We start from the raw sequence: 24970 nt of genomic DNA, 5'->3' as shown, positions 1-24970 counted from the left end.
TTTAAAATGTCTATGTACCGGTCAGAAGGTGATGAACCAGAAGGAGTGGTACATTTTCAACAAATTTTTCAGTTAAAAATAGCTTTTGTTTCAGTTTATTACCTTGCAATGTTCAAACCATTTTTTTTTTAATCTCCTGACCAAATCCCTACTGAAACAAATGTTCGGTTTCGGGTATTTACAACATTGAGAAATTACATGTCTGATCTTGGTGAATAAAATATTTGTCATGTGTTCAATCCCTCAGCTAATTTACTTTTTTTTAGCTAGGCATGAGCTAAAACATGCTCTAGATAACTGTATTTTGTACCTTTCACAGGTTCACTTTCTGGAGTGTACAGCACTGAGATACTACCCATGTCACTATCAGATCACCATTTATAAAACTTTTCACATATGCTTTTGAAGCCATTTTTCTTCTGGAATGTTGATGGATTTTATTTAATGGTAGCGGAATGTAGAGTGTGTGTCCTGCTTTTACAGCTTTTTATTGTGGATTTTCGTTGAACAGCATCTCATTAACTTGTGTGCATTCTTGTTAATTTTTTACAATTTCTATCCTTTTGTGTTGAGATCATTGTCGATTTTGTTTACTCCTGATACTCCTGTATCTTTGCATCCCTTTGAAAAGTCTTGTCTCTCCTTAGAGACTTCAAGATTTACTTTCTAGTATTCCACATAGATATTGAAGATTTAATTTATCTCCATAACTAAAAAAAAAACATGATTTGACATTTGATGGAAAAAGTAATACATTCTCAGAAAAAATGGCCTTCTTAATGTCCTATATTTTATAATCATAATCATTTTTCTGGAAAGTGCTGCCTGTTATTACCTGACCACTGACAAAAAAAAAAGTGACACAAATCAGACTAAATAATTTAAAAAATACATTTGAGAAGCTTAAAACTGGAGCTTCCTTCAGATACATATACAGTAGTACAGTCATATTTTAACAGAAGGTTAAGTTTGTGTAACGGATCTTGTTTTTCCTACATCTGCTGTCGCACAGAAATGTGGCTTTGTCTCTTGGCAAGACTGACACATCCATCTTCAAAATGTGGGTGGAGTACCACACCAAGATGTGACATCTTGGAAAATTGCCTGGATGGTACTTTATACAGTATAAATAGGAAGCACCTCTTGAAGAACTAAGAAGGTAGCAGATCAAAAACAAAATGCTGTTTGAGCGTACAGCAAAAAGAGCAAATGTTTAACAGTGGAAAGAATATTTGATGGGATTTAATTTGATTGGAAGGTTAATTGACTTCTGGGAAAATTGGACGTAGTGTAAATGTGTGTGTGTCTGTGTTTTTTTTACCTAAATTGGACCTAGTGTGAATGTGTGTGTGTCTGTATGTCTCCTGCTTCATATCTACTGCTTGCCTGCATAGGCTCCAGCTCCCCCTGACTCTGAATTGGAAGAAGTGGGTAGTCAATGGATGGATGGATATTCTATTCATGGGCAGCACTGTGGAAGAATGATTTGCATCACTGCTTTGCAGCGCTGGGACCCTGAATTCAGTTCCCTTGGGTGCAAAAACTGCATGGATTTTGAATATCCTCCCTATATTTGCATCGGTTTCCATCAGGTGCTATATTTTCCTCCCACAGTTCAAAGAAATACTGTTAAGTTAATTGGCTTCTGCAAAAATTGGTGTACGTGTGTGTGTCTGTGAGTGCTCTGCAATGGACCGGTGTTCCTTCCAGAGTGTATCCCGCCTTGCATCCATAGCTTACCAGGATAGTCTCTGGTTCCTCTGTGAGCCTGTATCGGATAAAGCTGTTAGAAAATGGATGGATGTTCAATTTACAATAAACAACCTTTACCCACATCCAGCTGATATGGGCCATACCTCTTTTTACCAATGCTCTTCTGATGAAAATGAGATATTACAAAGCATTTTGAATAATGAAAGCCAACTTCGAAACTATGATGAAACGATACGAAGGAAAAAAAAACTCCACCAAATGTAGAGAGTGAAGAGGAAAGCATCTATATGATTTGCTTCATATCGAGTGTACGCATCACATTCCACTAACTAGTATGGGCACAGAGCCTACAGAGTGGCATGAGAGTTGTGTGTGATACAGTTCATCGTGTCTTGCTTGGTGTGTTGTTCATTATTTTATGTGCGCTCTTACTTTTTGTAAGAGTATTTGTGGTTTAGACTTTATCACTAAATTGTGAATTGTGTGAGTAGTGAATGATTCAGAAAGCAGATGAAGTGGGTACTGCACAGTACTGTACTTAGGTATGATAAATTATGTCTAACTAGGTAAGCAGGGTTTTTATTACTAAAAATACATGCCGCAGTATGAATTTTAGTTATTATTCTTTTGTTATTGTTTTTAGTGAAAAAAGATAGAGGATTTTTGCGGTCCAGAGTGGATTGTAATTTTTGTTCATAAGAAATAATTGAAATAAGCTTTTCGTTTTACAAAGTTTTGCTAAACAAAAGGGTTTGTGGGAACAAATTGCATTCGTAAAAAGTGGTGTAATGTGTAATGTGATATGGTTGTAATGTACACTACAGCCAGTATAATGTGTAGTTGCTTTAGTCTTCAATCCAGTTTATTGTATATCTACTGTATTATAGATGTGAAAGGAATCGTTTCCACGTATTGCAAAGGCATAACTCAAAAATGAATAGAAAACACAGACTGGGGGAAGGTTATTTAGCATATAGTACAAAAGACTCTCTGCAACCACAATACTTCCATACAGACATGGCTGCAGCTCTGTAATATTATAATTCAAAATGTTGAAAACTGAACTTTTTAAATGGCTGTGAAACTCATCAGCTCCAGGACCTTACAATAGACATATGCTTTTTATTTTAAAAAGAGCAGAGAGAGCGTAATTCTGCTATGAAAAATGATAGAAAATGATTTTGCGGTGGAAATTTCTTTGTTTTTTTTTCTTTTTTAAAAGTCGCAGGAAGTGATATTATTTTAATTCCTTACAATACTTTTTTTTACAGTTACTCACAAAGCAATTGTAAATTATCTTTCAATCTTTCAAGATTTTAAAAGTATTGAAAGATTTGCTAAATAACAACACCATGAAAGAAATTGACCATCTTTCATTCACGAAACTGCTGCAAGTTTGTAAATCAACAAGAAGCAGTAATTATGGGGAAACAGAGGTAGAAAGGTGAAATGTTAATACTTTCTCTTGAAAGTAAGGCTAAGGATTATTTTTGTTGCATCAATCTCTTAATTGGATTTCATATTACATATTTTTTGTTGATTTTTAAAGGTTGAAGCTCAGTTTTTAATTTATGTATATACAGTACAAATGTGCATCTTAAGCAGGTGTTATTTCAGTCTTCATTTATATCACCAATTCTCATTTCTGACTACTCTAGCAAAATGTTGGTTACTCATAAGAATGGAAGAACAACTATAGGAGTCATAACATGCCAGGAGTCTGTGAGACAATATGGATTGTACATCCTTTGTAAATCTGCCAGGATAGCTGTGCATCTTTGTCTTTAGAACATTATCCACCAAAATGAACATGTATCAAGGTGTGTGAAAGAAAGTATGAATTGATTACCTGGGCTTTTGGCCCGATTTCATTGGACGTGTGAGTCATATCACGTCAGAGTCTCAACACATATTGTATTATAACTGCACTGGTAAAGACAGATGGGGTGTATGCATGTCTGTGTCTGTGTGCGATGGACTAGGTTCTGTCCCGGGTATATCCTTCCTTATGTGTTACTTGCTTGGATAGGCTCCTGCTCCTCAACAACCCTGTATTGGATGAATTGTTTAAAAAATGGATTGATGGATAGTAAAGACAATAGAAAGTGTCCTGGAGCAGGGGTCATTTAGCTTGCTGAAAGTTAAAAAAAATAGTTTTTTAAACATTTGGTTAGCTATGCTTTCTCTTCCTTCCAGTACAGACTTTTCTCCTCCATTTACTGTAGGACAATGCATGCATATGCAGGATATCTTACAGGGAGAAGAAGAAGGGTTGTGGGTTTTTCAATGTACCTGCTTGTGAGGCATTTCATATATTGTGATCTCTGTTTTCATAATATTTCACCCTTGACCTTTAAGGGAGATGACAGCACCAGACTGTAGATTGTGGAGACTTCCAGGTCAAATAGATGGATATAGTCTGTGTGGCTTTTTAACTGTAGTCATGAATGAGATAACTGGTACTGTACATGATATCAGATATGTTTTATTATTAGATACATACAGTATATATTGTACAGTATATATATTAGATATGTGATAAAATCTTGAGGCTGGAATTCCTTATACTGTATCTGTAAATGCAAGCACATGAGATCCAGATAAGGCTAGTTTATGATAGTTTCCCTGGAGTATACTGTATTATGGAAGTTTCGTATAATTTTGAAAATTAAAGAAAATAGAACACTGTTGTCATTTATTTGGAGAATTAGAAAAATCAAATGAAATCAGAATAAAACCTTTAGCAACGTAAATTTGTATTTAATAAATTGTATTATTTTGATGGGTGATTGTGTTAAAAAAGTAGTTTTCCTAAGTCTCTGATCAGAGTGTAAAGTACAATTTAAGAAAATTTTACAAACAATTGCAAACATGAGTGGACTTTTTACTCCTTTTAGCTCTTTTGGTAGTATTATACCATATTGAGTTGATCTGATCCATTTGTGCTCGAAGGAAGCTGGGATATTAGCTTCTACAATGTGGCTGTGTAGCTTGTTCCAGACTCTCACAGCCCTGTGCATAAAGAAGTACCTCCTGTTCTCTATTTCAAAATCAATTCCATATAGTTCCACTTATATTCTCTGGTTCATGTTTCATTGTTGATTCTGAAGAAGTTCACTTGGTTAATGTTGAAGATTTTGAAAACTTGAATCTGGTCCCATCATAGTGTTCTTCATTTCAGTGTAAAAGGCTCTGCTTATTTAGTATGTCAATGTAGAATGGTTCTGTAGGAGTTTGGCTAGGCAGTCGTCAAAGTCACTGATACATATTCAATTCAGTTCTATGCATATTGTACCAACACAATGCAGTTTTAGTAGCCATAGTTATGGGCCATGCATGATATTTAATTTTTGTAAGGTGTTTGTATAATTTACAGGATGTGGTACATTACATTTATTATTGGTACGGCGGACCGTTTTAGCCAAAGCGACTTACAGTACAATCTCATCCAGTCAAGATGCAAGAAGTGCACCATAAAATATTAAATATTGTCTTTTCAATATTTTGCCCCTGAAGTATTCAAAAATACCGTAAAAGGTGGAATTTTCAGACTCATTCCTTTAGCCAGGGAGGGAACCAAAATCTCATACTGTGTATTTATTTTAAATCAAATTAAATTAAATCAAGAAACAAAATAGTTGGGAATACATGTTTGATATGCCAATTCCATGGAACCAAGTTTTTAACTTGATATAGAGAACTACCGTGGATGTCTCTTTTAGGATTATTCAATTTAAATGAATACTCAAAATATTAGTGACTAGAAAAATGCTAAATCTACGGGGTTTGGAAAACTATCTATTGCCAAATAGAGGAGAAAGATGTAACTCAACTTCTTTTGGACTCAGACCAAGCAATGGATTTCTCCATACAGTGTTGCCTTTCAGCTAGATCTTGTCAATGTACTTTTGGGAGACTAAAGAAATAATTCAGATGATATTGGAAACTTAATTATAATGTTAGGAAAAGCCTTTGTCTTTAATGCAAAATCCAATCCTAAACAGGTTCAAGATGTTTGTAAAAAACCACTGGCACCTTGGAACACTAATTTCAAAGGATCAAAAGTATATTAATTACCTTCAACCTAAATGTGGGAAATCTAATTGAGGGGGAAGCTTGGGATCCACCTTGACAGAATAAGAGATTCAGCCTTATATATAGTTGGGAGGAATGCCGATTGGTCGGGGGACAGGATGTGGAAGAAGGATAATAGTAATTTGGCTGCTGCTCAAATTGTCTTAACTCTGTGGAAGTCACTGCTTTCCTTTCTCATTTGCTCCTCTCTATGTGCAATGATTAACTGTTAAGGAACAAGTAATAGGTTTATTCCATGCTGGAAAGAGAAGAAAGAAAACACAACCTTTCGGCTGTGGAGCCTTCTTCGGGTGAGAGCACTGTTATAACTCTGTTATAACTCTATGTATCTGTCTTGTGTATACTTTGGTGTTCTATAAGAAAATGTGAAATTTGTTTATTTGTCCTTACAACCACTAATTATACTTTATATATGTTTCCTGTTAAAACGTGCAGATTAGTGACCTAAAGGATAGAGAAGGGATATTCCTTAATTGTCACTTATGAGAAGTTATTATAGTTTATTGTTCCTGTGAAAAAATAAAAAAAAACGTCAGTAACTTCACAATTTGCAATTTACTGTACAGTATGTACTGTACACAGTGATACAGGTTGATCTGTTTTTTTCACAGCTACCTTATGGCTTAACTCTTTTAGTCCCTTTTTGTGTTGCAAAGACAGAAACAAGAAAAAATAGTAAACAACTATTATATCCCTATTATTTTTTATTACATAATACCATATTAAAATAATATGATTATAATGTTATTAATTTATTACATGTCTATACTGTATATATATTTTTAGATTATTTATATGCTCATTCAGTAGAAGTACTTGAGGCCATGACATGAGGTGTTTGCTAGATTTGGAATGGTTGACACTTCCTTTTCTTCATATTATTCTTTTTTTGAAACATGGAATTTGCCATTCTTTTTAGTTGTGTATCACCTAAATTGAACGTGAGTCCTGAAGAGCTCTTTTTTTATTTCATTCATTTGTATTTTGTATCACTGCAATACTATCTCATGTGTACTGTATATGATAATGATTTAGACCATAAATATGCCAAAGCTTCGGTGTCCTTTAAATGGAAGACAAGATAAGTACAAACAATACATATTGAATACATATATTCAAGGCCCAGAAAACTAGGAACTTGTTAACAAATATAAAAAATAAACTCTTAAAACAGAAAACATTATTTTATGATTCTAGGCTGATGGTCTCACTTGATAACTGTTTTGAATTTGGAGATTTCTGGCAAAAAGGCATTTAGGAACAAATGTGGTCAAAGCCAGGATGTGCATCATCAGGCTGTGGAGAAGGCCTTCAGCCAGTAATTAAGAATATCAGAAAGCAAAACCATATACTTAGCCGGCCAATGAATTTACAGGAATAGCAACACAAGTGCATTGCTATGAGTTAATAAGGGCTTTTTACAAACCCACACTTCAAGAAAGCCTCTTGCAAACCATACATTTTTCCTTACCACACCCCTTGGGATGGAAATTGGTGAAAAAAAGAAAGTGAGTTTTTGAGGACAGACAATATGGCACATGGCAGGAGGGTGGAAAATGCACATACTGTGTATTTGATGGTCCAGTGGACAGGCTTCATAAACAATCTGTGTACCTGTAAATACTCATCCCAACAAACATATAAAAAAATGATACATTTATACATATACAAGTCTTGTCATTTTTATGTATTGTTTTGTAATACGTACATTGTGCACACCGTGTGGTGTAGAGAACATTATGAATATCAATCCCACTGTACAGTACATGTACATATAGCTCCTCTCTCTTTCTCTCTGTATTCAAAAACTCTTCCAGATCAGAGCTGAGGCTTGTGTAGGTGCTCTGAAGCAGAGGTAGAATCAGCTTTTTTATACTTGAACTTCAGGTGAACGTTGGGTTGACTCATGCACAGTCCTTTAGTAGATTCTGGCTCTCAGAAAATTAAGACAGCAAAGACAGCTGGTGATTAGCTGTTAAATTATCAATTAAATGATGAACTGGCATTGTTTTTATAATCCTTATTATAAAACCTTATTATATGCTGTATGTTATCAGCAAGTCCTGAAATTCCTCATGTATTGTGTAAACCACAGTGTCAATGGAGTTCAGCTGCTATTCTCCTGCCATGGGATGTTATGTCTGGTGGCCAAGAACTGCAAAAATGTGGTTTCATCTACTGGGGAGCAGCAGAGTGTGGCATTTTTTGAAAAAGGGTGGAAAGGTATTTGTCAGAAAACACTGCTGTGACATTATTTTGTGAACGCAGTAAAACAACATTTTCAACACACGTGCCGGAAATGTCACTTCTGGGTTTCAGCGTTACCCAAGACAAGCTTTTAGTTTCTGGCAAAAGTTTCTGGCAGGTGTTGAAAATCCTGAGCTACTGTGTTCACCAAATCATGTCGCAGCAGTGTTTTCTTAAAAATGATGCCCCAAGTTATGTTCCATTGGATGACCCACTCTGTTCTTAAAAATGCCACCTTCTGCTGCCTCCCAGAGGATGTGCTGTTGTGTCCTTGTGGATACGCAAATGATCAGAACTCAGCTACTATAGTATTGAGCATGAATTGCTTTTTAGAAAGGTAAAAAGGCTTTTTTTAATCAAGGAATATGTTGTGTTTTTAAATCTATTTAAATGTGGTGAACTGCTAATCAGTGTTACCTCATATGTACAACCTAAATTTACTTGCGCTTTCATTAAACCACTTATGTATTTTTAAGACCATGGATTTATGACATGCTTTGAATCATGTCACTCGCTTACTGTAATGAAAGTGAAATAGGGATGGACTTCTTTACATTGAAACATGATCATTTTAACTTTTTAGTGTTTTTTATACACCTCTTGAGGTGTATAAAGCCTGTGTGGCTGTCACAGTTCAGATACAATGTGATGCATCAAATTATGAGCAGGTATTCCATGTTTTTCAAATTCTGAAAGACATTAGAACCATTAAGAGTAGTACATAACACCTGGCAATGAGCCAGATAACGAATAAGCAACCACATGGTCGAATTTAAAATCAAAGGTGGAAATTATTAACAGATATTGAAGATGATGTCATGCTTAAGATTTCCATTGTAAGCTGTGGCAAAAATTTAAATTGAATGGACATTAAGAGCAAAATATGTCAAAATATTTTTTGAGAAAGCTGTCGACACAGATTATACAATAAATACAATACTTGTTTAAATACAAGTTAAATTGCACTGAATTGTGTATAAGCATTTAACATTTTGTCTTACAAGTTCAACATTTAAAATTGAACTCAAGTGTTACGATGATTTCTTAAACTCAGGAACCGCAAAACCCATTTTGTAAAAGCCGCTTAAAATATAACTTAAAAATAAATTACACCCAATTAGCAGTATTTGAATACTGGTATGTATTACCCCAGTTGTTACACAGTATAAAGAGTACAGTTTGTATTCATACCAGCAGCTGCCAGTAATAAAATAAAAAGAATGCATTTCCTCATAGAGACAGACATAAACAGGGTAGTTGCTTGTTTTTTAAATGTAATGTACAGTCAGTTACTAATATCTGTTTCAGCAGAACAACGCTGCAGGTGTATTACAGCGCAAACCAAGTAACCCAAAATCCAAGGTCACTTTATGTAGGATTGACTACTTTTAAACTTGTGATGCATAATACAGTATATTTATCATCATGAAAAAATGCTCCTCTTTTTATCTTCTCCAGCTGCTTTGAATTTGGCTTTAATTTTTAAGGCAGAGGAGTGTCTTCTTTTTAACCATCCTTGCCTGTAGCAGCAGATGAAATTTTAAACACCAGGAATGCACTCCTATGGGAATGAAGAGTGTCAAAAGAGTCACGTTCAATCCGGCATACACAGATTTCAAATTGGAAAAATGTGGAAAAGTTGACTCTGGCAAATTAGAGAAAGACGTGGACAGGCAGTGTTCATTGCTTGCTTTAAGGTCTGGCACAATGTGTTGTATAAAACTGTCAGCGTAACAAGACTTAGGCTGTTTTTTTTACAAAATATTGAATTTATTCTTTTTTATTTTAGATTTTTGGAGTTATTTATTTAACATATTTATACTGTTTGTTCAAGTATTTAGTTATCCAATATTGTATAAAATATATATTTTTTAAATACAGTATTATGTAGAAAATTAATCATACTCGGGAGGCTTACTAATAGCAGCAGACTACTGATATTCTGGTAATACATGCTGGTAGTTTTGTAACTGTTATCAGCATGGTCAGTATATTCATACACTATATACACATCTAGTCGTCATCCAGATTTAAGTATTTTTTATAAAGTACATTTCGGTGACTTTTAAATGACAGCTCTTAAAATCTGTAGAATTATTGTTTGTCATCGCAAGGTAGGGTAATATTTTAAAATAACAATTTGCCATTTTTCTATTTTGTCTCTCTCTTGCCAGACCTCACCCCCAAATATGTAACAACCAAGCATTTCAGATTATCCATATCCTGTTTTCCACATATAACCTACATGATCTCATTTTAGAAATCCCCCGTGCAATGACTTTGGTTATGAAAAGGGGGTGCTGTGGGTGAGGTAAAGGAAAAAACACAAAAAAACAAATATGTTGAAAATTTCCTTAAAATGTGTCCTAAAATATTTGTCTGTTGCCTAATCCTGTTTTTTTACAAAAGTTTAGTTTTATGTGATGTGTCTGTGATCTTGGGATAACAGTGACTTTGCACAAGCACCGTATGACTTGATATTTGTTTTTGTTTATAGTTATATTAAATGGAGTACAGGTGACATTACAAACAGTACAATATATGGTGTAATAAGCAGTGTTTCTGGAGCAAGGCACTGACAGTTACCCTTTATTACACTTTTTTAAATATTTCACACACTTTGATTTCTGAATAATACAATATTTCATTGTGATGGGCTAAAGATTCCAAAGTGTGTTTTTCTTTTGTGATTCCCTACTGCACAAGCATCCATTGTTTTATGTTATGTTATTATACTTTGTACATACAGTATATGGAAGTGTTTTAGAAGTATTCCTGCAAAAGCCTTACTTTTACTATATGTTTTAGTCTGTGCACAAGGGATACATTTTTCTCTTCTTATCTTGAGACTGATAAAAATTATAGAATTTAAGAGTCAATGAGAGAAAAAAAAACAGCATCTCATTCTGTATAACTGCAAACATTCCTAAGTGATTAAGCATTGTGGCTGTAATTCAATCTCCAAAGAGCACAAATCAGTGAAAATCCTTCACAAGAGAAAACTGGGCATTATCTGATCAGAGTAACAGGGGTGGCCAAGGATAAACCTTCAGAGATTCAAGAGTAATAAATTCATAAATAAACCTCTTACTTTAGTTTTATTTTTTTAATTATAGGATGATCATTGAAAATATATGACCTAATTTTGTAATTGAGTTTTAACCTTTTGTTACCCATTTTGATACACAATACATTGGTTTTAGTAATTCTAATTTAATCCAGCTGCTGGTGGAATCTTTGCTAGTTGTCCAAATAAAATTTTGAAGTAAAAGCTTAGGCCATGATATTCCAGGAAATTGATTTTTTTTTCATTTGAAAGTCTATACGGTGGCACTGATTTTTTTGTTATTGTCGGTGTGTTTTCAAATAGACATAAGAACGTACTGTAAATGCAAGATTATCTGCAAAAGAGATGAGGCTATTGAGGACATCAAGCTTCGTTGCAAGTAGCTAATTGATATGTGGGTTTCATTAGGCTGTTTATTTACATTTGCTTCAACAAAATAACTGGATCGCTTATTCCAAACTCCCATAACCTTGTGTGTAAATATGTGACCCTGTTGTCAGTTTTGAAAACACTTCTCCTTAGATTTCACATACTGTATCTGCTATTTTGTATAAGTTCTAGATTTAAAAATTTACATGAATCATTCTACTGAAGTGCAAGAAAGCAAATATAGAATTAAACGAAAGCTGGTAAAAACACAAATTGCACAATTTCATTGCTGCACCTTGCTGATCTAATTTGATAATAGCCAACAATCTAAATAACCATTGTCATGTGAAATATACAGTTTCTTTGTAATAGTGAGCAATTGAAAGCTCTATCACCACAGTGATATTTCACAACATTTGTAGAATTACCAAAAATATAACATAATTCTAAAATAAGAAATACTCCAATTAAATTCTAAAACCACATTGGATTAAGAAAGTAAGAAATCTACCCATCAGGTGTAGTCAGTGTGGACACATTTTACTTTCTGTTAATTTAACAACCCATGTTAAATTAACATGCTTTCTTTCAAAGAAGAAGTTGATGTGATATTTTTGTTCATCCTTTAACCAAAATTTTAATGCCTCAGTTCATCACATTCTCAGTTTACTTAGCCACATACTGTGATTAAATGTTCGGCATACAGACCAGTTGTGGGTACCACCAGACAGGACTAGAGATAAAAATCACTCAGTACAGAAAACTTGTATAAACATTCACAATACTGACACAGATACTTTAGAATAATAAGGAAGAATTAGTTAATAGTTTAGCTACTAAAATTAGTTTTTGTAAGGTTAAATATATAGATGTCTACACTGTTGGTGAGATAATGAATTTCATAAAATGTGTTACAAAGTTAGCAAATACCATTTTCAGAGATCCTAAATAAGTTTCATAAGCTTTGTGTATAGAATGCTATATTCCTTTTAGTAACCTGAGGTTAACTAGTTGTAACTATTGTTATTTGATTGCAAGGGATATTAAATCGTTAAATCGTTTAAATAGTTAAAAAGTGTTTTATTTTTACTGTGCTGAATTTTTCATGGTATAATTAAATTTATGATAAGACAAAAACTGTCATAATGATTAAGCAGTATGATGTATGGTGTACATGATATACTGTATGTTTTGCTGAAGGTTAAATGTATTCTTTATGAGCACATAATATTGAATACATTGGTGAATATGAGTTTTTACTGAGATTGGATAATAAAGCTTATACAGTGTACTCCATACAAGCACATTGAAACTCCATGAAGCACATTTGTGTTGGAGACATTTTTTTTTCAGTTTCGTTTATTTTATTTTTGTTTACGCCTTTATTTTTCCAGAGAAATGATTTCAGAAGAAATTCAGATTTACAATGACACTGCACATTGCATGTAATGATTTTGGTGCAGTGAGATTTGCTTCTTGTATTGGGGTTGATCGTGGAAGAGCTGTAATAAATTATCTTTGTATTTGAGTGCAGTATACAGTAACAGCAACAAAGGTTTGCCGCTTTAATGACCCGCACCTCTTTGAGAATGTAATTCTACCAATTGTTGGCCTTTTTTAGTAACAGGTTTGACCTGTCTGTTTACTGCATAAAAATAAATTTATTTTATAAGTCCCATTGTTAGAGTCCCTCAGGCAATGCCTATACTACTGAGTAGGAAATGTATGAATTCTGAACTGAGCTGCGCTGAAATATATTGTTTGCTCAAGGTGTCAAGATGAATGTCCAATTGGAACATATGGAATGAGCTGTGCCCAGATGTGCCGGTGTGTGAATGGAGCAAAGTGCTACCACATCAGCGGTGCCTGCCTGTGTGAGCCTGGGTACACAGGAGATCACTGTGAGATCCGCTTGTGTCCTGAGGGGGTGTATGGCATCAAGTGTGACAAAAAGTGTCCCTGCCACCCTCGCAACACTCACAGGTAAGGCTTTTGCTGTTTTTTTGTAGTCTGTCTTTGCCCCTGCTCAAGCAAGGGGGCTCTCTAGAATTTCCTTGCACTGATGCAGCAATGGATCGCTCCATGTTGCTTAAATTTACGTTGCTTTTATGTCATGCCCTATCTTGGATCTGCAAATACTTTTGCTGCTACTCCCAATTACAGTTAAATAAGTACAGCAATCCCTTGCTTTATGAGTGACCTCTACACAGGTTTTTGATTATATGAGATGTAGTAATGTATGCTGTTTTTCTTTTATTTAATCATTTAAACATTTAAAGAACAGATTTCCACTCTTGCAAGCTGGGCTCTCGGAACGCATTGTCGAGATTCTTCTTTTCTCGTATCTTGAAGAATTTGCTTTTAATTTTTTATTACATTTTAACTTTTTGTAATAAATGCCCATGTGTGTTACAGGATAGTACCTAATGTTTACACATTTCCTAAAATAAGCTAATGCACTGTACTCATTTCCTGCACTCTACTCATCAAACAGTGAAGGTTAGATCAAAATTAAACTAGCTAATAGTGGTTGTGTTCTGGAGCAATGCTGTGTTTGATGTTAGACAGCTGCTGTATTGGAAGTGGGGGAATAATGGAAATCTGCAGCAACAACAATGCCATTGATGAGAATAACATCTTTAGCAGCTTGCAAAGCATACTGACACTGGCAGAGTTGGTCGTTAGTTATGAACCTTAGTCAGGCGTCAGACCAGCTTCTGTTATTGACAAAAACAGCTATTTTTTGGCTGCAAACATCCTGATCTATCAGATGGCATATACTGTACAAGCTAACTTAGTTTTAAATTCCCTGTTTCTCTGTCTCCATCTACAAGTGGGGAATTCAACTCATATATTTATTGGCATATTTCAGGGAATGTCTTAGAGTTAGAAATATAGCTAATCCCCTAAAATATATTGTCTTGACTTTATTTTGTCAAATGGACCCGTACATTCCACATTTTGCATTTGATTCCTGAGGAGTATTAGTTTATTTGACAAGATGAAATTATTATCTGTCTAGATATAGTCTATTATTCTGGCTTTATACTGCAATATAGCAAATGACAGATAAGGGATTCTATGTGGCAGATGATCTTTGTGTTCATAACATAATATTTAATATTTTTGAGTCATCACAGGTGCTAGTTTCAGGGAAAACTGGAGTCAAGCTTTTGATCCACAGGGAATCTTAAGCGGGACAAATTAATACAGATTTCCACCATTTTGACTTTTTTCTTAAGTGCAGATGAGAGAATAATATTCAACATAAGATAACCTTCCATCAGGTGATGTTGCTACAATACAATTATGATTGGATATACTGTATAGTGGTATTGCTTCACGGGACAGTGTATCTAGAAGCAATGTTTACTAAACAATATGAACTGAATAACCTTTCACCTGTGCTTAAAAGAGTCTTCAAATAATTGAAAACAGAGAATGTTTGTACTGTTGTGTCCTGCCGCAAGTTTATGTGTTGGACCTAGTAAAAGTAGGTTTTTAGAAGAAATGATGCAAGTTTAAAGGAATAAATATTTGTTTTATTGCACCTTGTTAAAATATTTTGGATATGTATGTAATTCACCTTTTATATCAACCAAATTAGCTTTCAGCTACTTATATTTATAGTACACATTTTCTTGTTTTGTGCATAATTGAGATTCCTGATAAGGGTTTAGTGTTTTACGTGTATATTTGTTTTCTGAATGAACAAGTTTCTTTTTGCTGCTGGTTGACATGATTTATAACAAAGGTTTTTCTGTGATTTCCATGGAGAAGTGGAGGAATGGAGTAGCATTTTTAAAATATGTTTGGTCAAAATAAAATCATGTTTTGATTTGCAAAATAAAACAGGTTCAGGGGTTTGATTTTTTTCTGATTCTAAAGTGCCTTTTGCAGAGCCTTTTAAATATGATTCAGAAATAAAACAAAATCTAGCTTTTTGTTTTTCTTTTCAAAGTATAATTAATTGCCTTCATTTATATTAAATTAACACAATGTCCTGTTATTTGTAAACTGGGATCATAAGGAGTCAGTAGAATGCTTAGTGATATATAGAATGAACCTTAGTTTCTTCAGCTGGCTTTACTTTCCCTGTTTCATTCCATATTATTGTACTGTACTTGTTATATTGCCTTTATAAGAAAACTAAATAATGAACATTGATATCAGTGATTTATTTTTATAAGTAGTTAAACTTAGGTGGTGGTCATTTTGTTATTGTACATAGTTATTGTTTACTGAACAATACGTTTTGTATGTAGTTAACATCTGATGCCTTTTCACAGTCAAATATATTGATTGTACAGTTTAAGATAATGGTTGACAGACAGCTTAAGATAATGGTTTTCAACTTCTTACCCTGGTGCTGGGATTAAGCTAGGATCATGTCTCAGTGGTATTTACAGTATGTGTCACAATGTTCCGGTAGGTATAACTAGTCAAATAAGCTAAGGATTAGTAAGGTCAACCAGAAGCCAACATGAGCAGTTCCGTACACGAGAGCAACATTTAAAGCCCTGAGCAGAGAAATGCCTTGTGCATTACATTTTACATCTTATTGGTCACCTGATTCTCTTGGATCTGATTAACACTTTGGGTTTAAAAGAACATAACAAACAGGGATAACTAATAACAAGTGCTCTTGTTATTAGATTTTTTTTAAATCTACTGAAGTCTTCAAAAGTGTTTTCCTTCTTTTGGGATTGTTCTGCTTCAATTGGCTGCAACCACGTGATTACACAAAATACCTTAACAGAAGAAAAAAAAACGAAACTTTCAATGTCAAACCCAATTCATATTAATATTTAATCTATTTAAATACAAGGTTTTACTGTGAAAAGGTAATTAACCTCTAAATGCATTCATCATTGATGAAAATATTATAGATTCTCTTAATATATTTCTTAGCTTTTCATTTCCATCTTTGTCTCTGGCCATAAAAACAGTAATATTTCTATGGTACGAATTAAATCCTAAGTAACTGTGCAATATAGTATCATCATCTTTTGAATACTTTAATTTAATAATCTTGTATTCCCTCTTATTTTATCTCAGTTGACATTTGTGCAGGAGGGAATTTAAGTATTTGGAAGGCTTCACTTTCAGGCTTTGGTTGACCTAAGTGACTTCCCCAGTAGTGCAAAGACAATCACACCAGACAAGCCACTTCCTGTTCAAAGCAAATCTGGAAAATCTATTACTATCTCATGAGCTAGAATAATTCTTCAAAAGATGTAGAGGTCAAAAGTCCTCAGGAAAGCAGGTGTGAGTTTCTTGTGCTTCCACACAAGCTGCCTGTGGTCAGACACTGGAAGGACTTTTAGCCTGATTGCGACTGTGGACAGTCAATCCCACCAAGGGCCAGGAAACCACAAGAGCTGTATTGTGCCTGCCCTTGAAACACAGATTTTCAGACACAGCTGATGATGACCATTTGTTAAGCGTCGTAACAGCTGCCTCGGAGCTTTTTCAATGGAGCTGCTGTTTCAGGTAGGGACAGCTGGTCTCCTACCAGGTACTGGCGCCTGCAATTGTTGGGGAGTCAATAAAATTCTTTCAGGCTGCCGTTCTGATTACCTTTTTATCTGGAGCTTAGAAAACCCTTAGAAAGACTAAAATACATGTAAAATTGTAAAAACAAAAAGCTTAAGCATGTGTTTTTAGTGACAACACTGAAGTCAAAGTGCTTGCTGTTGTACTTAATTAATGTATCATCATTTTTTAAAATAAGTACATAGAGTTAGGGATGCATGAATATACAGTAAGAAATGATCCTTTGCAACACATTTGCCATTCTTTACAATACAGGAGCATTGACTGCAATGTGACTGCAAATTTTAAAACATGTTTTTGTCCATGATACAGTCTAAATACGTAAGATATTTCAAAATACAGAGGGAAACATTCACAAGATGCTTGATTTGGGAGATTGTATGTTACTTCCTTTTGAACTAAAACAAAGTGTCCTTTTAATTAACATTAACATTAATAACACCAACTAATGTCTTTAAGAAGAGCTGAAAACACTAATGGAAGAGCTAACACATTACTTAAATGAAGCTAAAAAACACCATCATAAATCCTTAAACACTACACAATACAATGTAACAACATGCAAAATCCTTTATAACCATTTGTGCAAATTACATTACATGTATGCATTTTTAGCCTTATTCAAATAAAGGGTTCCTGTGAAAACGTTGAGTAAATTGTTTATGGTCATAATGTAACATGATTGTGTCTTATGAATTGTGCACAACACAGTGTTCAAGTGTAGAGAACATTTTTAACAGCTAAAAAGTAACACATGATATTTGCACATGAATACTGTCACCTAAAATGTAAATATAAATTTTTTTAGAACACTTTATTTCAGAGATTGTTTTAGGCTATTATTACTAAAACATAACTTGTTAAAGGCCAGTATTTGACTAACATAAGGCTAATAAATGGCTTACTAGTGAAACACGTTGGCTTGTGTATGAATTTACAAAAACAGTACGTGCCTAACTACCCTTAATATACGTAGGGACTGCCCATCATTTAAGTACTAAATGTCATGTAAATGAAACTGCATGCTAACTATGAAATAATTTCTCATGCACTTCACAGAAAGCATAGTCAATGTGATAATAAATATGTCTTCAATAGATACATCAGTGGTGTAGAATAGTTACTTTCCACCATTCAAATAACTGAAGTCTCTTAGGAAATATTTGAAAATGATTTTTTAAAACAAATGTTTGGGAAATATAAAAATGAAGTCCTGATCAAATGGTTTGGTAAATTCAACATGTAGTTCTGATGAGGAGTGGTGTCAGCATGCGAGCTGCAGAGGAACAAGTAGAGGAGAATTCATCACTGAAGATACAAAGAAACAAAAACAATATTTTGGCACCTGAACCTTTTTCAGGTGTGTTGGACATTAACAAGAGAAGTTAGGCGAATAACTGACATTTAACAAATTCACCTTTAAACCTTCTGCTTCAATGCTACACTACATTGACTTATAAAATAATTTCAAGATTCTGCCATCCCTTATATACAGCATATGTACTGTACATATTCATATGACAAAGACAGCACATGTTAAAGACTGGTGTGAATATACATCTTGTATAATATAATGTTTGAATACTGTATAGCTGGGCCTATGAAAATCAGTACTGATCAGAATCTTGAATTAGCCAGGTACAATTTGTGAAAAGGCCCAGGATTCAGTTAAGTGTACAGAGTAAAGGTTGCTGCAACAAATTTTTGGAACATTTAAGGAACTAGCAAATTGAATTTGTGGAACTTAAATTGACAATCCAAGCTGTCTATACAATTTTGCCAACTTAGAAAAAAAAACATTATTTAACTGAATATACATTAATGTAGGTGTCAATAGCAATTAGGATTGGCTTTTTTTTGTATTGGCTTTATTTAGAAACCAATTTATCTTTTCTTTCAAGAAACATTATAGGCAAGTGGAGATTCAAACTCTACTTTTCTGAACACTTAATGAAAATCTGAATTATCTCAGGAGTAAGAAGACTGCTTTAATAAGCAACTTTCCCTTTGAAGCCTTTCAGTAGAACTGATTTTTACAGGAAGTTGATGGAGTGTGCTCCATAGCACCAGTATGGATGCATCAGGGAAAGATTAGAGATATGTTTTTGCCCAAACATTTACTATATTTCAAGTACTTAATTTGTTTAATAAGTTATCATACAGTTCCACCAGGAAAAATAATCTCAAGATGTATAAGAAATAATTTTGACTGTGATTTCTCAAAAGGCTCAGTCTGCATTAGTCTTGTAAATTATCACTAAGCTATTAAATGTGGATATGTGTACCATTGTGTAAAAGCAATTTAATTACTATGGAGATGAAGCATTTATATTTCACATGTTTTATGTGTGTGGTGTGTTTATTAAATTCCATCAGTGTTCTCTATGGAATGCCAAGTAATTTTAAACAATACAGCATAAGAATCTGTGGACCTAATTATCTGACTTGGCTATCACATTTCACTGTGACAGTAATGTTGCCTGTTATGATGATTTGTGATCATTAGACCACAACTGTCTTTGTAGTCGCAGATATTAAGAGCCTTTATCCTCACCCACCAGCTGTCACCCCATGTCTGGAGAGTGTTCCTGCAAGCCTGGCTGGTCTGGGCTCTACTGCAACGAGACATGTGCTCCTGGATTTTACGGGGAGTCCTGTCAACAAATCTGCAAGTGCCAGAATGGAGCCGATTGCCACAGTGTGACTGGCCAATGCATTTGTGCCCCTGGATTCAAGGTAGTGTGTATAATCGGGCTGAGTGAAATGCTTAAACAGAAGAGTTTTTTTTTCATTTTCTTATTCACATTTGAATAATATTATATTCATATTAATATTATGCAAAGTACAATGTTTACATACAAATATACTGTAGATCTAAAGATACTTTAAGAACTGCTTTGCCCTAAGTGAAAGTTTGATCAGTAATTCTTCTATATATAATATTCCAATATTCCTGTCATACAATTCTAACGCAATTATAATTCCTGCCTGTATATACAGTAATAGGACACTAAATTATTATAATACATTATTACATTACATTAATTTATTACAGATTATATACTGAACCTCAAAGAAACTTGGCCCTTACAAATGCAACAACCTCAAAGAGTAATCTTGAAAAAACAAATTGTAGTATTGTACATTTTTTGAAATATACGGTACATGACATAGGTAAATTAATCATGATTATGAATGTTTTTTTAATCATCAGGTTGTCTTTTGTGAAAGTAGTATGTGTGAACACAATAAGAAGCAATGCAACCTACACTGTGTGAAAAGTTGTGTTTGTTTTGTGTGTATGCCAGATGGCAAAATTCTAGCTGGGAGCTTGAGTTTCACAATTAGAATATTCATTGTATAAATGTCATACTTTAGTCTTACAAAAACATTGTTGTTAAACAAACAACATGAGGATGTGTGTTGTCCTACTGGAATGTTAACATGATAACATGATGGATGAAAGGAAGCTGTTGAGGACCCAGGGCTGGATTATTGTGCTGCTGTACAGCCAGGCTACCATTAATCTCTACAAAATTAGTTCACGTAGAGATTAGACACTGCGTCCCTGACCATCACAGTTGGACCTCCCATTGCTTGACCTACACAACACAACAATAAGTGTATCATTTTGCATGTCTGTACCACACTTGGCAACATCCATCAGGGTGATCTACACTAAAGTGGACTTACACAGCTGCACAACCAGTGAATCTATGTGAGGTGTTGTGTGTATGATCATTGAGCATGGGGCCACTGTGTGGTCATCTGGCTTATAAACAACAACTGTGTAGCCTCCTCCTCAGAGATGAACTGCTGATGTGTGCGTTATTATGATCTGGTGTTTCTGATTAGTGAAACAGTGTGAAAACAATAACAAAGATGGAGCAAGTTCCATGTTGTTAGGTTTTTTGTTTTGGCAGGATGCTGCAACTCATGGTTTCAAAGATCATGGTACTGCATATCATTGAATATATGTAACTGAAACTTTTTGACAGTTTAGAAATTGCTAGGTCTCAACACTCCAAATGACACAAAGGCACTGTTCTCATGATAAACTAGCAATATTTTTTTTCTGTTTTATTCATCCCTGATTTTTAAGAGACTTGATATTCAACTTGTTTAAAGACTATCAGCTTTGTTCGGTCTAATCTTTCACTAGTGTGATGATTTAGCGTTTACTCAACAGTGAAATTCACTTGACTATAACACAGTCAGTCACTGATTATCAATTATTGCATGTAGGAGTGTGTTTAAAATTGAGAACAGAGCTGTGGGAGTAAGGAACCTACCCAGCCATGTTCTTTAAGTTGATATCCTGCATTCATTCAAGAAATAACTGAATGAGATCTTTGGATCAATAAGCTACTACCAAATGGGCTAAATGGGTCAAAAGGCATTCTCTTCTTTGTCATTATTCTTATATTTCTCCATATTATAATCTCCAAATATTATTCTTCATAATTTTGTTAATAAAAAATGGTTTTAAAAAATAAAAACATGCTGTAATACACAGTTCAAATTTAAAAGCTCAAATGCTGTACATGAGAGGTTAAGCTCCCCCTGGCGGTTTTACAAGGTGATGCCGGATACTTTCCAGTATGACGTCAAATGGCGCGATTAACCCCGTGATACTGCGTGATACCGCGCCACGCCCACCGGTGTATGCCGCGAAATACCCCACCCATTTTGAATGGCTTCATCTGTACAATAGATTTTTATATGACCTATTTAGTAAACTGAATAATAACAGAAAGAGAACATAATTTGTTATCTGCAATCACACCAAATGTCCACCGTATGACATAAAGTTTGTTTTCAGGGTCCACACTGCTCAACACCCTGTCCTGAGGGAACTCATGGAGTGAACTGCTCGTCCACATGTAACTGTAAGAATGATGCATTGTGCTCCCCAGTGGATGGATCATGCTCATGTAAAGCAGGTATGTACGGTTTAGCCACTTGACAGGAAAACAAGTAAAAGTAAAACTGAATTAATCTTGTATTAGTTTAGCAGCCCTGAAGAGAATACTTCATGGGGAGTATGTTCCGTTTACACTGAAGTTAATAATGAAGAGAACCTAAAAGAGTCAAATAGATTTCATTCGGAAATGTGGTGGATTAGCTATTACAGCACCTCATGTTGGCTGCTTATGTATGTTTTATCTTGCGTTGGTGTGATCAGGTATTTAAAACTTTTTAGCAATGTTTAAGATTGCCAAATAACAGGCTTGGTTTCTTTCTTTGGTTGGTATAATAGTCTTGGCAGTTCAGAGTAAATTGCTAATGCTGATCACATACTCATATTGTTACTGAACTTAGTGAAATTTTTTTGCACAGTGCTTTAGATCTAATTGAAAATATCTGAAATTATGAAATGCACACACTGAGCCGAGCATGCAAACCAGTGACTACACTGATGCACAGTAGACAGTGGCTATTACATTTGTGTCAGTATATTAGTACATTTTATTTATAAAAAGGTTTCTAAATGATTGTAACAGACCCTGCTCTTTCCAAGGGTTTTCCCAGGTACTGTACATGTATCTATGCACACACAAACTTCCCAATGAAAAGTCAAAATATAAAAGTGGCCTCATTGCGGGCTTTTTTTACATTGTGTTGTAAACTTTGAAAATCTGTAAACTTTGAAAACTATAATTAGCATTGTGCATATCTCATATATACCAAACAAAACTAATTAAACCCCTGTGAGAATGTGCACAAACACCTACATTATACAGTAATCACCCAGTGTGCCTATTTAGAGGTTGCTTGCTGGATTCAACTGACAGGTTCCGTAATAACTGCCACTCTACCAGAAGAGTCCATCAAGGAGCATCTAATTGATGCAAATACAACCCATAATAAAAAATGTCCATGTTTGAACAAAATGTTTGTGTTACAATAAACTCTAAAAGTAGCGTCTGGAAAAAAAATTAATTGAAATAAAATAAACATCTAATCAAACAAATAGTTCCTCTTCCAGGCAGTGTATGGAATGTTTCAGATTGATGTTTAACTTGTGCCTGCAGGCTGGCATGGCGTTGATTGCTCAATAAATTGCCCGAGTGGCACCTGGGGGTTGGGCTGCAATGTGACCTGCATGTGTGCCAATGGGGGAGCCTGCAATGCCCTTAGTGGCAAGTGTACCTGTGCACCTGGATGGAGAGGACAGAAGTGTGAATTTCAGTGCCAGGTAAGGGGACTGCTAAGACATAGCAGGACATAGAATAAAAATGCTTAATTAACATTATTTATTGACTAATTTTTACAATAAATGCTGACATTTTAATACTACTTAATGGGTCCTATTTACTAAGTAAATCGGACTTTTAGAACCATTAGTTTAAAATACTGAATTAGTATACAGTACAAAGCAAAAATAAAAGTAAAGATCAGACAGCAAGAGTACGGTCATTTTGAAGGCACAATAAACAAGCTGAATCTAAATGTGTCCTAGTGACATACTGTACATACAGTATCACATTTATGTCACAGGAGAAAAAATAGATAGGTCCCTTTATCTATTCTAGATGTGCATTATAATAATTCTATAGGGTTTGTTAGTTTTGCTTATTGACCATGTAACAGGAGCCAGGCCAGGCTCCCGCGAAGCGTAGTTCAGGACCCTATACAGATGGTACAACTCGGAAGTAAGTGGAGAAAGACATCCGGGGAGAAGACGAAGAGGATCAGGATGGGTTGACAGACAGGGGGGCGTGACTATGGTGATCTGGTGCTTGGGGGGCATGGCGATGGCAAACAGGTCCAGACAGCCCAAAAGGGGGGATCCGGGGCGCAGCCCAAAGTCCAAAACCAGGAAATCCATCCAAGAGAAGACGATTAAAAAACAGGGACAGGGACTTGGAACGAAGAGATTAAAAACAGAGTGATGAGGCCAGGCTCTCAGAGCCCCAGACTCAGCTTGGTCAGGATGCCTTTAGGAGTCCTATGCCTTCAAGCCGCGGACGTCCAGTAGGGCAACTAGATGGTAGGCTGGCCTCCGGGCGTCCTTCTTCCAATGCTGAGCCAGAAATAGCGAAAGCACCTGGCTTAAATAAGAAGGGACAAACAGGAGGCAGGTGCACATAATCAACTAAAATACGAAAGGGCCGGAGTGCCTTTAAGAGGAGTTTGTTATGTTATGAACATGTGTCATAGAAACTACTTTTTGTTAAACTGTAAAGTACATTTCCCTACATTTAATCTTAGTTGGTGTAGACTGAACTTGGATTAGTGACAGCTAATATGGCTTTGATATTCAGTTTTGGTTAAGTACCACTCAAAAAAACATCTTCTTTCAGTTTTCACTTCCTATTATTGATGTACAAAGGCCCTTTGTGGTGATTTCCTTTTTTCCACAAAATCTCCTGCAAATGTTTTGTTAAAAAGAAAAAAAATCTAGAGCAAACTCATGCCTGGTTTTAAAATAATGCTTTAAACAATTTATGGTATAGTGATAGATATGGAGGAAAAGAGGTTAGATATCGTTGCAGTAGTTATTAAAATGAATAGCCTGTGTTTTGCTTATTTTTCTGCTATTTGAAATTACTGCTAACTGCATGTCTTAGTTTATGTATACCTGTACAGTATGTGTTCTTCTAATACTAGCAATTGTACAGTATATGTAGTTAACAATAATGCCACAATGTAAAAGAGAGCTACTCTGTTTGATCTTCCTCCTGGAAAAATGACGTAAAATAAGATCTACTTGTCAGTGTTTAGCAGTGTGTGAAGTTCTGTAAACTGTTTAGGAGTGACACTCAATTACTGCACTTGCTCAATATTTTTCTGTGTCACTTAACAGTTAAAGTCAAAGCAAAATAATAAACTGTGGAGTAAACTGGAGTTAACATCTTGTGTTTGTTAAAGAGACAGCCATTTTGTGTATTTTATTGAGTTGCAACAATTAAAAGTTTC

The 24970-nt window shown here is 34.8% G+C and overlaps 1 protein-coding gene across 1 annotated transcript in view; it reads left to right on the top strand.

Moving 5' to 3' along the window:
• Window positions 1-24970, top strand: part of megf10 (multiple EGF-like-domains 10) — a 97384-nt gene that overhangs the window by 55000 nt on the left and 17414 nt on the right. Inside the window, exons 9-12 of the mRNA XM_015368634.2 lie at window positions 13262-13474; window positions 19609-19783; window positions 21870-21990; window positions 23083-23246. Coding sequence (XP_015224120.2) covers window positions 13262-13474; window positions 19609-19783; window positions 21870-21990; window positions 23083-23246 — 673 coding nt within the window. The remainder of the gene's footprint in view (window positions 1-13261; window positions 13475-19608; window positions 19784-21869; window positions 21991-23082; window positions 23247-24970) is intronic.

Source organism: Lepisosteus oculatus, chromosome 3, assembly GCF_040954835.1.
Source record: "Lepisosteus oculatus isolate fLepOcu1 chromosome 3, fLepOcu1.hap2, whole genome shotgun sequence".
NCBI lineage: Eukaryota > Metazoa > Chordata > Actinopteri > Semionotiformes > Lepisosteidae > Lepisosteus > Lepisosteus oculatus.
Note: the sequence above shows the minus strand (reverse complement) of the source record. Positions and strands in the feature narration are given on the sequence as shown.